The 12,145-nt window shown below is 47.5% G+C and overlaps 1 protein-coding gene across 4 annotated transcripts in view; it reads right to left on the bottom strand.

Annotated features, from left to right (window-relative positions):
- The window catches only part of TCF7L1 (transcription factor 7 like 1), a 157,693-nt gene that overhangs the window by 55,259 nt on the left and 90,289 nt on the right, over window positions 1-12,145 (bottom strand). For 2 of the 4 annotated variants that reach the window (XM_019443359.2, XM_019443370.2), the window contains exon 4: window positions 4,463-4,582. The exons of the other annotated variants lie outside the window; for them this stretch is intronic. In XM_019443359.2, the coding sequence (XP_019298904.2) occupies window positions 4,463-4,582 (120 nt within the window). The remainder of the gene's footprint in view (window positions 1-4,462; window positions 4,583-12,145) is intronic. 4 annotated transcript variants of the gene reach the window in all.

Raw genomic sequence — 12,145 nt, 5'->3', positions numbered from 1 at the left:
TCACATTGGCACAGGAAAAAAAAAAAACAAAAACGGTCTCATCTTTGGAAGAGATTTCTTCTAATAAGGCACTGGAATTTAAAGACTAAACTGGAGCTTTGCTGTTGCTTTCCAGTCTCCTATACCTGTTTTCACTCTTAAGTAAAATGCTCCAAGTATATAAGCTTTTAAAAAGAAATAAAAAGACAAATCTTCTGAAATAGGATGTATAGGAATGAATGTGTGTGTAGGAGGGAGAGGCTATGAGTAACAATGGTAATAGTACTACACATTGGTAACAAACTACTTATACCAGAATATATGTAATATGTAATATACTATAATAACAACAGGTATTGTGTGAATTTGGCTGTCTTTGGGGAGACAAGGTCCTGGGAAGCTTTGTTCACTTTCATCATTTTCTCCAGGAATATGGTGTCTGTGTACTTGCTCAAGCATCTGCATAAAGACAGAAGGGGCCCCTGTAGGGATGCAGCCCCGGTAGGGGCAAACAGAACTCCGTGACAGCATAATCAATTAACTGTCTCAGTTATGAAGAAAATAGCTACAAAATCCTCCCACTCAAATGGCTTACACCTCATTGAAAGTTGTTGGCATTCGCACTTTACAGAGAACAGGTGAGTAGCCAGGACCTGTGGTGACAAGGTCTGGTCCTACAAGTGTCCGGGAGGGAAGGAAGGTTATTAGTCATCCTCATCTACCAAGCCGATGCACAGGAAACCCTTCTTGGGATGCACGTATCAGATAATGACTTGCTGGCATAATTTCACGAGATTAAAAATGTCGTGAGAGTTAAATGCTTGGGAGTCGTTAGAATTGCAGTTCTGCTGAATCCTTGGCCCATCTGTTATTAATAAACGCCGGTGGCAATATCCGTGAATACACTTGTCAAGGGGGCTACTTCCACATCCCCTCCCCCACCAGGCATCGGACAGATGTGGAAATCAGGAGACCTGGGTTGACAGCCTGGTCCTGCCAGGGGCAATTCTGTCACCCCGATAAGCCTCAGCTCATCGCCTATTAAACAGGAGTGATTACACCAGCTTCACTTAATTCTTAGAACTATGTTGAGGCTCAAATGAGATAATGGATGTTAGTCCCTAGGTCTGTCAATCAGCCAATAACCCAAGCATATATGATATAATTTGGGACATCCATGGGTGAGAGGCTGGGTGTGTTAAGGGGTGAGCTTCCTTCTTCACTGTCACAAAAGGGCATGTGACAATCGTAGTACTTTCCCCTCTCTGGCCCCCAAACAGGTTTGCCTTTACATTTTAACACATTCAGAATTCATTAAGCAATTAAATCCATTTTGATCTAATTGGGTTTCCTTTGAGAGCAGCTTAAGGTTCCTTTAAGCCTGTGAAGCTTATGCGTATTTGGAAGGTATGACTCCACCCAACTTGTGTTGAGATGTCCATCATCAATTCCTTTCCGATGTATGATTTAAGCTCTCGAGATGGCTCTGTTACATCTGGAGACCAGAACCACGCCAGCCTCCACCACGAGCGGCAGCAATAAATAACACCATTGCATGGAGTCAGCACTGGATGTGGACGGTTCTGCCCTAAGCCACTAGTCAGAAGGAACACCTGGCTGCCATTTAGATGCAGACAGTCTTGTGGGAAGGACAGCTGGCCAGTCACTTGATACCCACGTGGGGCAAGGCCATCCTCTAACAGTTTCTTTAATTTTTTTAATGTTTATTATTTATTTTTGAGAGAGAGAGAGAGTGGGGGGGAGGGGCAAAGAGAGATGGAGACACAAAAGCAGGCATCAGACGGAGACACAGAAGTAGGCACCAGGCTCTGAGCTGTCAGCACAGAGCTCAACACGGGGCTTGAACCCACGGACTGTGAGATCATGACCTGAGCCGAAGTTGGATGCTTAACCGAACGAGCCACCCAGGCGCCCCCCTAACAGTTTCTATATGACAAACAGAGGTCTTGGGCCTGATCTCAGAGCTCAAGCTTACATCATATGGTTGCTAGTTGCCAGTCCAGGGCTCTGTGTCTGCACTGTGGCCAGCGCAAGGCTCTTCACCTACTTGCCCCACCTAAGATGGCAGAAGGAATGGTAACAGGCCTGGTGAAGGAGGCCTGCCTTCACCTTGCACTCTGAGGAGGAACCCATAGGTCTCATGCTCTGAAACCAGTCCTGGGCCCTAGTGAGCCTCAGCCCTGTTCGCCACAGAAACCTGCAGTACAGAGTTCCAAGGACTCTCCTGAGGCTCCTCAGTGGCCCGGCATGCCTGGAATTTTGGAAAGGGGCCTGCTTTGCCCAGTATCTGCCTTGATTCCCTGCTCTGGAATCTGTCCTGCTACCCAGCAGAGTGCCTAGGCCATCTTGGGAACTCCATTGCCATAGCTCTTTTGAGGATAGCAATGACCTCCCTTTGTCAAACTCTCACCTTACTTGGCTCTTAGCAGCACCTGACTCAGGTGATCCCTCCCTCTTCTTTCATATACTCACTCTCTTCCTTGGCTCCAGGGTCTCTGATCCCCATAAATTCTCCTCCTATCTCTCTGGCTGCTCCTCAATCTCTGTCACCAGTTCCTGCTCTCCTCTCCAGTGTGTGAAAGCTGTGGTGCCCAGGACTCAGCCCTCAACCCCCAGGGATCTCCTCCAGTCTCACGCTTTTGGTGCCATCAATTTGCTGATGACCCTAAAGTCTCTTTCACCAAGGCAGACCTCCTCCCTGAAATCTAGACTCACTCACCCACTGCCCATCACCTTCCCCACTGGATGACCAAAATGCTCAAAAGCAACATGTCCTAAACAGAGCTCCTGGTTATCCCCCTGCTCCCAGATCTGCTGGTCCCTGGCTTCCCCGTTTCGGTTAACGGCATTTCCATCCTTCCTGTTTGTTGCTCAGGAGGTATTCTTGACTCTTTTCTTCCTCAGCAAGAAAATCCTGCTTCACTTCTCTTTCAAAATGCATCCACAGTCGGACAACTCTTCCCACTCCCATCTCTACTGCCACCATCTGAACTACCCTGACCTGCTAATTACACTTACCTCCCCCTTCAGTCTACTTTTATCACAGCAGCCTAGGAGCTCCGTTAAAACATCGATGAGATCACATCACCTCTCTGCTCACATCTCTAACGCTTCACATCTTGCTCAAAGCAAATGACCCAAGTCCTCACCGTGTCCTATAAAATCCCACGACTGGCCCTCAGTTCCCTTTCTGACTACACCGCCTTCAATGCACCCCTGCTAACCCCTGTGCACTCTGCTGCGGCCACACTGGTTCCCTTGCTTCCTCAAACAAGCCCATCATGATCCTGCCTGAGGACCTTCACATTCACCATCCCCTCTCCCTGGAATGTTCTTTCCCTGTGTGGCTAGACAGTTGGCTCATTTCAGTCCTTACTGAAAAGTCACGCCCCCGGGAAGGCCTTCGATAAATAGTTGTTAGAAGAATGAACGAACAAATGAACTAACGGGTGGCTTCCCCCTGAACCCTCACTAGGGGGCTGGGACTCCAGTTTGCCCTCTCATTAGTTCTTTCCCTGGGGATGGATCCTGAACCCTCTGCCCACCACGTCTCACACCTCCAGGGGGTGCTGTCCACCGTGTGGTCCATGACGGCAGGGGTCTGACTCTAAAGGCCAATCTGCTAGCTGGCACTGCCCATGAGAACAGGCACCACGTATCTTGTGTGTCAAAATACGCATACTTGGCTCCTCATATAGAGCAGGGCATATAGAGGGGATGGCCCAGAATATACCTACTGAATGAATGAACCAAAAACCCTGGCTCACCTTTCACACTGAACGAGAATCCTGTTCTCTTGGACCCCCAGACCCCTGCCTTGGGACTGCCTCTTTAGCCAGGTGACTCTCATCTCCCCACCTCACAGTCCAGGCACCTCGCCCCCGGTTTGCTCCCTCTCTTTCCTTGCTGACCTTCCAGTACCTCTTGTGCTGTTCAGACACAGACGGTGGTTTCACAGGAGAAATGGGCTATTTAGTTTCGAAAATATGGATCCCCTGTAAATAGTGGCTACACACAGATTCCCCATGTAGCGTCACTGGGCATGTCCCCACAGTCCCTTTCCCCTCCAACCCAGTACAGATGTCCCATAATGCCTCCTCACGAGTGAGGTACAAAATGGCTCCTTAGGGACTCAAAACTAAGTGTGGAAGCTCTATCTGAGTTATTGAAAAGCCTCCATTTGGCTTCACCATTCCTGGAAATAAGCTAAAATTGCCACATGTTTTGTCCACGCCTCTGAATGATAGCTGGAGACACCACGGTACTCCCTTCTCATCAAAACACATAAAGACAGCATGGGAATCTCAAGCACGTAATGACGCCAAGCTGTAGCCATAACACATTCTGGAATTAGTTCTTTTGAAGCACCATGCCAAATGATTATTAATAAATGACAAAAACACTGAGGGTGGAAAAGCTTCAGCTGAGCGCATACCAGTCTTGCACATGTTAACCAAGGTACCTGAGGTTCAAGTGGAAGCCAATTCAAGTTACTCATTGTTGAATAACTACTGCGTGCTGACACTTGGCTGCATTGAGGTCTGTAAGACTTGTAGGAGGCTCCACTCGAGAGGTCTGTAATCTAAATGGGGAAAGGAAAAAAAAAAAAAAAAATCCATGCCCTTTCATTCAAGAGTTTTTTTTTAAAAAATGCAGCAGCATACCAGGGAAGTCTGAGGCAAAATAGCTGCTTCTAACAATAGAGAGGCAGAGAAAGAAGGGAGAGAGGAGTGTTCGGGAAGATTTCTTGAAGGAGACAGAAAACTAGAAATTTGCAAAGAGGGGGCGCCTGGGTGGCTCAGTCGGTTAAGCGTCGGACTTCGGCTCGGTCATGATCCCCCGGTTTGTAAGTTCGAGCCCCGCATCGGGCTCACCACTGCCAGCGCAGAGCCCGCGTTCAATCTTCTGTTCCCCACTCTCTCTGACAACTCCCCCTCCCGCTTGTGCTCTCTCTCTCTCAAAAATAAATAAAAAATTAAAAAAAAAAAAAAAGAAATTCGCAAGGAGAAAAAATGCAAGCAACACATCCCGCACAGAAAAGGAGAAACCTGAGTAGGTCCCACGAGCAAAAGGCTCAGGGGGAAATGTCTTCAAGTAGCATGAGACTGGGGACCAGTGCTGGCCTTCCCACTCACCACAAATGGCAACGGAGAGCCATCTGGTGAGCTCCATTTGGGGAGGAGGAAGGCAGGAGACATAACTCAGTGACTGCCCCCTAGAGTAAGAGTAGATGTGGAGCCGACAGAGTGCAGCTTCGGAGGTCATATTGTCATAATGGCCGCGGTGTCAGGTTTGGATGAGGAAGTGAAGCTAAAAAATCCTCAAGGCAGTGTAGGGCCATTCTTGCCATTATTTGAGGCGTCGCACAGAAAAAGAAGGGGAGGAAACTCTTGAGTGCTATGTGTTCACAAATGGACAAGTGTGGATTTGGCTGGATGTTGGCATTTTACTGGGTCGGGGCTTTATCTGACATGGGTTCCACACTGGCGGTTGGTAGCCCTGGGCTAGGAGGAATGCCCCAGGGAAGCCAGCAGCCATAAGGCTACCAACCTCAGGGTACCCATGGGAGCATTAAGGGATCAGATTAAGGGAGCATAAAGGATCAGAGATGGGGAAGGCCTGCTGGGTAACATGTAAGTCTCCCTCCTGCTGGGGTCCTGTAGGTAAATGATTAGTTGGATTTGAACTGATCCAGACAGTGGAAGAAGTTCTCATCACCTTCTTATAGCCTGATATTTTTAGACTCTGCATAATTCAAAAACTTTCCTCGCCATAAAAAAGAAAGAAACCAAAAAGAAACTTGAAAAGGACTATTTACAGAGAAACAGAAACAAGCTATTCCTAGAGCCAGGTAGTTGTCCAGGTCCTAAAGCCCAAATAAAGTCCTAATAGAGAGTTTAGTTAAAATACTAAAAATAAACAGTGCCTATATTTAATTTATTTTAAAAGTTTCTAAAGTCACCAACAAATTTAAAAATATACCTGGGGGCCTGAATTATCTCACAGGAACTAGGACTGCTTAAAAATGCATCCAATCCTCTGGGTGTCCTCCTCAAGCCACAGTCTGTGAGTCTGTCAACAAATTTCTATTCAGTGCTATCATGTAGAAGGCACTGAGGATGGGGCACTCTCAGAGTCAGATGAGAAAACCCTAGTGTTCCCACTTCTGTTCCCACACTGGAAAATGCTGAGCTCCAAAGGGCATGCTGTATAAAAACGTTGAAAAGGAAGACAAACCCTTTAAAAGGGTGACCTTGGGTGTGCCCTTCCCAATGGAGTTAAATGTCACTGCTCTGAGAACTTGTACTTTCTGATTTCCTGATTTTGCAGAATCCAAAGCTAGCATAACGAATTTAAACCTTCCAGTTTCCTTCCTTTCTCCATTTCCTTGAAAACAAAAACAAAAGCCACAGACTTAATATTTCTATTAAAATACAACTTAACAGAAAGCGTCACACGTTTTTACAGTTACCGTGGTTTAGGGAAAAAACACATTTCCCTCTCTCCTTTTTTTTTTAAACTGCAAGATTACTTTCTCAAATTTCAGCGAGACATTAAATTCTGCCCCTGAATAACTTAGCCCATAAGCATATGCACCATTTTAGGCCATTTATGGCTTTAATTGTCCATATGGGTTTCTCAGTTATCTCTCTCATTTGTGACATGGTGACTGTCACCATCAGGAGGGAAATTCCCACATCAGTCCTTTGGGTTTTCCCATTCACACCTTCAGGGATGACAGACTAAAGGTTATAACATCCTACATCTCCGCTGCCTCCTAATGCTCCCACTCTCCCACTCGTTTGTATTCAAGAGGGGAGGAGGTGAAGGGACAGCATCCCCTCCATCCTGCCCATGAGGAAAGGCAGTCTCCCGGAGCTGTCCCAGGAAGCCGCGTGTGACTGCAGCACTTAAAATGATGTGTGGTACACGTAAAACACACATCAAAGACACCGTATGGAAAACGAACATGAGTGACCTTAGTAATTATTTTTATATTGATTATATGTTGAAATGATAATATTGTAAATGAACTGGAATAATTTAGGGGGTGGGTGTCTGGGTGGCTCAGTCAGTTGAGCGTCCCACTCTTGATTTCGGCTCCGGCCATGACCTCACAGTTCGTGGGTTCGAGCCCTGAATCAAGCTCTTCTCTGACTGCAGTGCCTGCCTGGGATTCTCTCTCTCTCTCTCTCTCTCTCTCTCTCTCTCTCTCTCTTTGCTCCTCCCTTTCTCAAAATAAACAAACTTAAAAAAGTTTTTTAAAATAAAAATTTAGTAGTTTCCTTTTAATTTTTTTTTTTTTTTTAAGGAGGCTACTAGAAAATTTTAAATTACCTCTACGGCTCAAGTTATATTGTTATTGGATAGTGTTGCCCTAGAGGGATCAATGCAAAGTCATCCAGAGGGCCAGGGACGGACCTGGGCTAACCACTGCTCCCACTGCATTTGGGGTCACAGAGTTCCTGAGGAACTGGGAAGAGCTTTGCATAAAGAGAAAAACTGGTCTGCCCTGTGCCCGGAAAGGAGGGGCAGAATCTGCCTGTCCGGCTGTGTCCATGGCAGAGCAGGGCTCCAGCCCTCATGGCAGCAGGGGGAATGGGTACAAGGACCCGAGGGAGGGCCGGGGCCCCAGTGCCTGCCTGGATGGGAGCCTGCACTGGAGCAGCAAGGGATCCTTGGCCTGCTGGGCCAGTAGAGCAGGGAGGTTGCACGCACCTCCAAATAGGCACTGCAAAGTCCTCCCGTTTAAAGTAGCCCCTGGCCCACTAGCACAGCCCCTGGACTGTCTGCTTTTCTGCCCTGACCTCGGATCCTGGGACAGGGACTGGCACGCAGAAGGCAATCTGTAAATGAGTGCTGGAATGAAGAGTGAACGAAGGAACCCAAGCGGTGGCCCCTGCAGTGCGTGGCGACCCCGGTTGCAGGACAGCGGCTGCACCTAACTTGCCGCCCTGGGAGCTGCCACAGTGACCTGTGTGTCAGAGGAAATGGAGGAGCCGGGAGCACGCAGGGCCTGGTGAGGGCTGGGGTTCCACCTGGGGTCTGGCTTCACTGTCTCCTCCCTCCGTTGCTGCCATTTCTAGCCGGTTTGCTCTGGCCCTTCCCTAAGTATCTAGAAGACATACCCCAGCTAAGCCTCCTCGGCCCTCCTCCCACCGCAGGTGCTCTCTGCCTCTTCCTCCAAAACTCCTCCTGGGACACAAAGGGTGGTATGCTGGCCTTTCCTCCCCACCGGCTTAGGGACTCTGTGAATGGGGCTCATGTCCCACTCCTGAGTCAAGGAGAGCCTCTCCTCATGTTGCCCCCAGGGGTGCAGTGCCTGTCCAGGGGGAAGAGGCACTCATCTGGAAGGCCACCCCCTTCCCCAGGCTTCCCGCATCACCTTCCTCTCATTCCACTTTCCTTCAGTCAGGTAGGCCCAGACTGTTTACACTTTTCGTCGCTTAGCATCACCCCTACTTCCATGAGTATGCCTTCTGCGTGTGAAAAACCTGGGAGCTTGTGCATCCCCCGTGCCTCCTGATGGTGCCAGCCCCTCCCCCATCATGCTCAGAGTCCTGGAGGGCCCCCATGGAGGCCCCCTGATTGGTCAGCCCCTGCACACGGCACCCCTCCTTCCTCCCCATTATCCTTAGCTGCAGGCTGTCTCCCCCTGGACTGTTTACACAGCTGCAGAATGAAGGGACTTTCATTTCTCCCCGCCACCCCCGGCCCAGGGTTAATGCATGTGTATTTCCGGCTCCCTACAACTTGGGGCAATGGGAATGCTAACCCAACCCGATCTCCTGTAAATAGTCCATACGCTGATAATTGTACTTTCGGGGGATGGCAAAGAGCGTTAAACTGCTTTCAGCAAACGGTCTTGTGGGTGCCTACACAGGGTGCACGCAGACTTTCTGCAGCCCAAGACAGAGCAGCTGTTCCACACCATGAAAGCCCCATTACGTAAGGAACTGAGAGGTGGCCATACTGCAGACCTCCAGGTGAATACGGTTCCAACCAGGAACTAGGGATGGGCATCCCATCCTTGATTTGGCTATGGTAGAGTCCAAGGCTTGACCAAGTATTGGCGGCAAGTTGCAGGAAATTAAAAAAAAAGAAAAATCTCCACTTGACAAACTATCCAATTCTAATAAATATCTGAGAACTGTAACTAAAGACCCTGAAAGTATTTTAGGCTTCTCCATCCTAAGACTTTACCTCAAAGAATGACCTCCTCAACCATACGTCAGGCAAGATGGGAGGAAGCAGACACAGAAAGCATTACTTTATTAGCCTACGGTAGTAATGGTGGTATTCCCAAGTAAGGTGGATTATACAAGATCAGAGTCCTAATAAAAGAACTCACGACAGTGACTTCAGGTCCGAAAAATAACATATAGGACGAAGCTGGTGCTTTGACACCTCCATGATCCTTGACAGGTTTAGGGAACAAAGCATTGGGAAATCTCAATCACGGCCAGTGTCCCCTGTTCTCCTTCCAACCCTCTCACTCCACAATTCCTGGAAAGTCATGGACGTTTTGAGACTTCTGTCTCTAAAAGAGGAACTGTCACTTTGCATTCTGACTAACTTCCTTCAAGGAACTCAGACTGGGGTTCTTGTTAGCTCTTGTGTTCCCACTTGCCCCTGGATGACACACTGTCCTAGGGATAGATACATACCACCAACGACCCTCAGTAAGGAATCTGTACTGTAGGAACCAAGGGTCGTTTTCCTTTTCCACTTACAGAAGGAAAAATGTTCCTTTCCAAGACATTACCTGACTTGTCTTACGGGGTGGCTCTAGCCCGAAACCTGACAAGCCCAGCACCTGCCAGTCTCTTGACACACCTTCTCTTGAAATCCTCCCTCTGGGCACCAGGGACACAGTAGCATGTTCGCACCATACAAACCAGACACACACCCCAAGGAGGGGAGCCCTCAGGGTCTGACCCAGGTCAGAGACCCCTCTGCAAGGAATCCTGGGAATGACAGACCTGATTCTGTCTATGATGTCTTCAAGGGGCCCAGGACAACCATGATGACCCAAGTTAGCTCAGAGCAAAGGATGGAGCCCAGAAGAAACCTGCTTATGTGCAGCAAGTGTCACGGGGACTAAAATACTTGCTGACACAGAGGGGCCTGAGCTGAGGAATCACTTCAGCGTTGCTAAAGTCATCTTGGCCAGACCTGTCAGGTTGTTGTGCGGCCAAGCTTTTGGTTTTTATCATCACTAAAAAGGTACAAGGTTTACCCTTGCCCTTAAGGTCCTAATGCCTTGGTTAATGGTGAGTCTTACAGTTGTAATGCTTCAGCCACATCTCAGCTAAGTTCCTCGAGGGTCTGGGTTGAGAGAGAGTATTCACTCCATTGTACAAAAGAGGAAATGTGTCCATGGCCACACCACGGTGACTCCCAGTATGGGGACCTGCTCCTTTTCCACCCTGCCCCTTAGGAACTATACTCCCAGGCATCTCCAGAGAGTGATGATAAACCAATACCGCCACCCATGGCTGAGTTCTGCACTGTAAGATACGGAAAAGGCTTGGGGGAGAGGAGGGGAGGACAGGCAGAATCCAGAAGTAAATTAAACTCAGAACATCCAAGTGCTTTGAGCTAATATTGGTGTGTTATTTCTACTTAGTGTGGATCCAGGCTTCAACTGAAGGAAAATAAAAACAACTTTGACAGCCATTTCCTTGCTTTCTTTCTCCACCCAAGAGGCACCAGTGGTTAACAGTATGGTGGCAACAAGTGGGTCAAAGGTCAGCCCCTCAGCCAGCACTGGTTTCCATGGAGACGGGGGCTATTCATCCAGCACACAGAGCCTCTTCACAGTCACTTACACACAATTGAGCTATTACTGAGAGCCCAGGAGAGCTGTGTCTGGAGCACAGTGCACTAGACAGGGCAGGGTTTAATGGAGCTGATTAAATGGTAGTTGGGGAATTATTCCAGAGCAGGATTTGGGAATGCCCTTCAGAAACAAGTTAAATCCTCAGGTCTCATCCCATTCCCCACACTCTCCCCTTGTGCTAGAATAATGCCAGTGTCTACACACTCTGGCTCACCTTACCCTTCTTCCCACATGTCCAAAGTTGAGAGGATAAACCCTTGTTCTGTGATTCCTGGACTTTTGGCATCTGTATCATTTGCTCAGCATTGTGGTGCATTTGTGACTTAAAAAGACATCAACCCAAAAACAAAGAACGAAAATTTAAGTAGACAATCCACTTCAGGCATAAAATGAATTCCAGTGGATGGTGAATGTGGTTCAAAACCCGTACTTCTTAGAGATGAGAGAGTCTTCGGCATTTGTTTGGGAATTCTTGAGATCTCTTTTTTTGCAAGAATGGAGGCATTCCTTTCAAAGTTGCACTGCCATCTGTAATTTATCAAACATTCTACCAAAATTTCTGCAGCCTTTAAACAAGAGAGGTAAAAAGTAAAATCAGCACAAAGGCAAAAAGCCTTATTAAAAGATTATCCTCTCACATAAAAATTTTAGGTGAATGTTTTATACAGAACCACCAAAAACTGGAAAGAATCCAAATGTCCTTCAACAGGTGAATGGATCAGCAAACACAGGTTCATCCACACAATGGAATACCAATCAGTAACGAACAGGAGCTACTGATTTAAGTAGCAACGTGAATGAGTCTCAAATACATTTGACTACACGAATGAAGCCAGACTCAAAAGACTACGCACTGTATGAATCCACTTAGATGTCATTCTGGAAAAGGCAAAACTATAGAGACTAGACAGTGGTTGCCGGGGTTTGAGACTAACTGTAGGGGAGGTGTTGACTGAACGGGGTTGCCAAGAGGGACTTGGGGGGTGGGGGGTGGAGTGGACTTGTTCTAGATCGTAAGTGTGGTAGTACAATTTGTTAAAACCTATAGAAATGTACTCCACAAAGAGTGAATTTCACAGTATGTAAAAAATAAATAAAGTAATAAGTAAGTAAATAAGTAAATAAGATCTAAATTTAGCCCTTTAGAGAACAAGCAAGAAAACAGTGTGCTGACTCTGCAGGCCAGGATAAAATAACAAATCTGCTTTGTTCTCCTACATCATATCGGCCAAGCTCTAAGTACAGCCCACTCTTTTAAATCTCTGTTGCTGTGATCTCTAACCAGGTTGAGGTAAAGATGAA

Source organism: Panthera pardus, unplaced genomic scaffold, assembly GCF_024362965.1.
Source record: "Panthera pardus isolate Hobbes unplaced genomic scaffold, ASM2436296v1 HiC_scaffold_26, whole genome shotgun sequence".
In the NCBI taxonomy this organism is placed as follows: Eukaryota; Metazoa; Chordata; class Mammalia; order Carnivora; family Felidae; genus Panthera; species Panthera pardus.
The sequence above is the reverse complement of the archived record's forward strand: the minus strand, read 5'-3'. Positions and strand labels throughout refer to the sequence as shown.